This window comes from Cydia pomonella, chromosome 16 (genome assembly GCF_033807575.1).
Source record: "Cydia pomonella isolate Wapato2018A chromosome 16, ilCydPomo1, whole genome shotgun sequence".
Classification (NCBI taxonomy): Eukaryota; Metazoa; Arthropoda; class Insecta; order Lepidoptera; family Tortricidae; genus Cydia; species Cydia pomonella.
In genome coordinates, this window is record NC_084718.1 from 3,495,272 (window position 1) to 3,499,548 (window position 4,277).

General features: G+C 38.1%; 1 protein-coding gene across 1 annotated transcript; it reads right to left on the bottom strand.

Moving 5' to 3' along the window:
* Window positions 1-1,888: 1,888 nt before the first annotated feature.
* On the bottom strand, window positions 1,889-3,725 carry LOC133526533 (ommochrome-binding protein-like). Its single transcript, XM_061863210.1, has one exon. The coding sequence runs from the start codon at window positions 3,256-3,258 to the stop codon at window positions 2,398-2,400; it is 861 nt and encodes a 286-aa protein (XP_061719194.1). The 5' UTR covers window positions 3,259-3,725; the 3' UTR covers window positions 1,889-2,397.
* Window positions 3,726-4,277: the final 552 nt, after the last annotated feature.

Below are 4,277 nucleotides of genomic sequence, written 5' to 3' on the forward strand. Positions count from 1 at the left end.
GGTCCGTTGTATTTCGTGACGGGGCACTCGAATACCATGTGCTGCACCGTCTGCTCTGGGTGTCCACATTCGCACGCCGCAGACTCGCTCCACCCCCACTTGTGCCAGAGGTACTCACAGTTACCGAAACCAGTTCTGAGACGGTTAAGTCTGCACCATATTTCTCGGCTTTCCGTGAACCCTTGAGGCCGTTTCCCTGGGTCCAACTTAAAAATGGTGTTGTCTACACTATGCTGAGCCTCCCATTCTCTCATCCACGCTTGGTTGTCCTGATGTGATGTGATGGGTTGTGGGTGTGAAAGATTTTGGCCGGTGGGTTTCGAGACTTGAGTCGGGTGTTTTGAAGACTGCTGAGGTCCTTATGTATCGGCAGTGAAGAATTACCAGAAATTTTTGTGACCTCTCGTATTAGGCATTTCTGTCTCCGGATGTCCGGTGGTGCTATGTTACTAAGGACCGGCAGCCAATACAAAGGCATTGGCGAGATGCAGCCCGTGATTATTCTCATTGTACTGTTAAGCTCAACATCCACACCGGCCACATGTGCACTGTTCATCCACACGGATAGAAATGATGTTATTTATACGTCATAATTTCATACATGTTTGATGTTTCAAATAACACTTGCACTGCGTGTGCTGACTCCATTTAAGTAAATCTATTTAACTTTAACTCTATTTTAATAAATGCGTTAAAAACTTATATGAATTCAGTGCCAATCCAAATGTTGATGAAGTACCATGACTTTGGTGCGATTTGACGAGGATGCGGCTATCAACTCACCTCACCGTACTCTCCACCCCCTTGACCCTCAAACCCTGACCCGCCAAGCCCCAACCCCTCTGACATCACTCTGCCTCCCCGCCCACGCCTACTCCTTACCTCTCAGTCTCGTCAGGTAGTTTTTTTTATTATTTTAGTTTTTAGTCTTTAGCATTAATTACTTATATTGTTACAGCCTCCAGTCCAGGGTACATTTTCACATAAATGTATGTAAATACGTAATATGTTGTCCATGTGTGCAAATAAATAAAAGAAATGAAATGAAAATCCCAAAAACACCTACATCCAAAATTATAACACATTCACTTATGTAATAGTTAGGTAATATTTTTGGAAAAATCCATGTTAACTGACAAATCATATTACTTTTTGGCAAAGGAGTAAAAGGTAAAAAACCCGGTTGCTGAAAAGTAATATGATTTGCCAGTCGCGTCAAGAAGGAGAGCGATTTGATTTTTTTAGTTAAGACTTTAAGAGTAGTTTCACATATCATCTGTGGTCTTCATCATCAAGTCCACTCTGTCAAATTGGACGTTTTTGAGAGAAAATGCTTGAATTGAATAAGAAAACAGCTAAATCACTTCACCAGTTTCAATCACCTTTAAAAACCCGATATCTGCGAAAGTGTGATAAAATACAGAAAAATTAATGTGTATTTTTGCCTGATTGTTCAATTTGCTATTGCTCGGTAAGTGAGTGTATTATTCCGCAGATTTCATTTAGCGTCTCGGACTGTCTTATTGGAAATTCCGCTTATTGTCCCGCGCAGCGCCGGCGTGCTACCATCTTCATTATGCGGAGCGATTTTATTTACATCGTGGTTAACGTTTTATTTTATACTTTGTTGGCAGAAAGATGTTAAAAAAGAAAAAGACTAAGGACTTGTTTCACAATGTCCAAGTAAAGTATTGGATAGCTAATTAACAAATAAATTAATTTTCAGATAAAACTTCCTGCAAAACTTAGCACTTTATCTACCAGTTAAGCTTATTTGAAGATTTTGAAACACCAACGATGACTATATTCGTCAGATAAGTGGAAAATAGCTTATTACTACAGATTCATTTAATCAGCTTATATACGGGGAAATAATTATTTCTCTTACTTACGAATGTTAAAGTCTGTAAAGGTATTAATTTATTGTAACTCCTCAACCTTGGACTAATTTGCTCTTACCCATTCACTCCCTTCGCTCAGTTTTCTACTACCATATGCCCGTGAAAGCTGCATACAACTGATATTTACCTAAAGAACTATAAACCTTCTTATACCATTTTAATTATAATGAGAACTGATGAGTAACAATTTGCTGGCCTCTATATTGCTTTCATATTTTAAGCAGAAATTTCGAATACAAAAACAATAGTTTTTTTTAAGACTTCAAAAAAAACATGGACATAGTAAAACGTGATCTCGCAACCATAGCTTAAGCGAATACACTATAATTTGACGGAAAACTCATAAAAACCAAAAACTTAATTTTATTAAATTAAAGGTATGTTACAATGAAAACGTTTATTAATATAAACATTATATTTTAATTCATTGTCGCAATGCACTTTTCGTCATTACTAAATTCGCAATTGAACACATTGTTATTATCGAAACACTTTTCTACTTCACCAGAAGGATATTATTAACATTTGCAGTTTTTATACCATTCTTATTTGACATTGGCAAGAGCCGAACCAACTGCCTAGAGTCCGAATATATCATATTGTTGTATTTATCAAACGTCATCGCCACAACACCTCGTATATCAACATATTTAACCAGCTTCAGACCACCTCTAATATAGTAAATACCATCATTAGTACTTACAAATACTTGTCCGTCATTATTAGTGGTCATCCCAAAGAAATTGGGAGATTTTCTAACTAATCTAATTGTGTCATGGTATCTAGAAACTCTGTAAAGTCCAGTCCCGTTGATAAAGAAGACATTTCGCTCCGCGTCAAAAACGAACTGATTCATAGTGACATTTTGGACTTGACGAAAGCGTTTGATGTTGAACAATCTGTAGACATACGCTTTTGAGTCTGCGAGTTGGATGTAATAGATGTATCCTCTTAAAATTAACCACCGAACAACTTGCTTCAAATGCAGTCGTTGCACTTTCTTCTCTATTCCCGTGAACTTGTAAATTCCTTTGCTTCCTCCGAAGTAGACATCACCTGTTTCTTCGTCCACTGCCACAGCAAGGGCGTCTTTTACACCTTCAAGTAGTGTAAGCCTCTTGGTATCTATGTCAAGGACCGCAGGGCTGAATTTCCCACGGCTGCTATCAAGGCTAAAGTACAGCGCATTTTTCTTCTTATCCACCGCTAACTGGTTGGCACTGTGATCGATCATCATTAGTAACTCTTTCAATAAGCAATTTTTGCTGTCATCGTATACGAGGCTGCAGTTGTCATTTCCTCGCGCGATGGTTACTTGGAGTATAAAAATAATTTGTAAATATCGCTCGACTGTCATTTTCTTGAATAATAAATTAACTTTTCAGCAACGAGGACGTCTCTTTATACTTTTAGTAGGCCAGCTCCATGCAGTTATGTTTTAGTCCTCTTTTGCTTTCTGTCTGTTTTTTAGTTGCACCTCTTAACTAGGCATTCTTTAAGCATCCTTTTTTAATATCATATCGTTAATACTTTTGTCTTCCAACAGTTTTATTATTACTTTCCAGTTTTTACTGATAATTATACTACCTAAGGCACTGTTCGTGTCCGGTTGATACAGTAAGTAAGTATCAAATGAATCCATTTAATTTCGTTACGTTGTTGTAGGTTATCTTGTTATCTCAAAACATTTCAACTAACAATGTGTGTTTATAAAGAAGCAAACGAGACAATAAGTGGGCATAAAAATATCTTCTTGATTGTTCAATAACAATTGTTCTTACGAATTATTTCCTGAAAAAAGTCAAGAGGAAAATTTGCTTTCAGAGGGGGGAAAAATACTCCTTTTTTTGGGCAGTCGTGTAAAAACGGATGGGGGAATATTGACCTAATTCCAAACATGATCCAAAGAGGTCAAATCAGATATTTTTTATACTACTTTGGTGCCAAACAAGCATACGGCCTGTCTAATGGTAAACAGTCTCCATAGCCTATAGACGCATGTAACTTCAGAGGTGTTACATGCGCGTTGCCGGCTCGAACACTTCACACTCTCGTTGAGCTCCGACAACATTACTCACTGGCAGAAGCACAACACGATTAAATAGGGTCCTTTGGCTGCGGTTTTCTGAAAAATTGAGATACTTCCCCAGTTGGCTGCTTTAGATCTGGAATGACATCCGCTGTGCTGTGCCCTACCACACAAAGCGAGATGACATTCACACTGCCCATACCTCTTGGACGTAGTTTAAGGACATACCGTAGTTTGATCTTATTTTGATATGAGTCACTCACTCTTGCTCTCTCACTCTGATTGGTGCATGCAAAATGAAGTCAAAGTCGTAAGTGTAATGCGTGCTAATCACCAAGACGATCGTG

Bases quoted from the DNA above. Each gene is read 5' to 3' on its own strand.
- LOC133526533 (XM_061863210.1), bottom strand. From the start codon at position 3,258: ATGACAGTCGAGCGATATTTACAAATTATTTTTATACTCCAAGTAACC.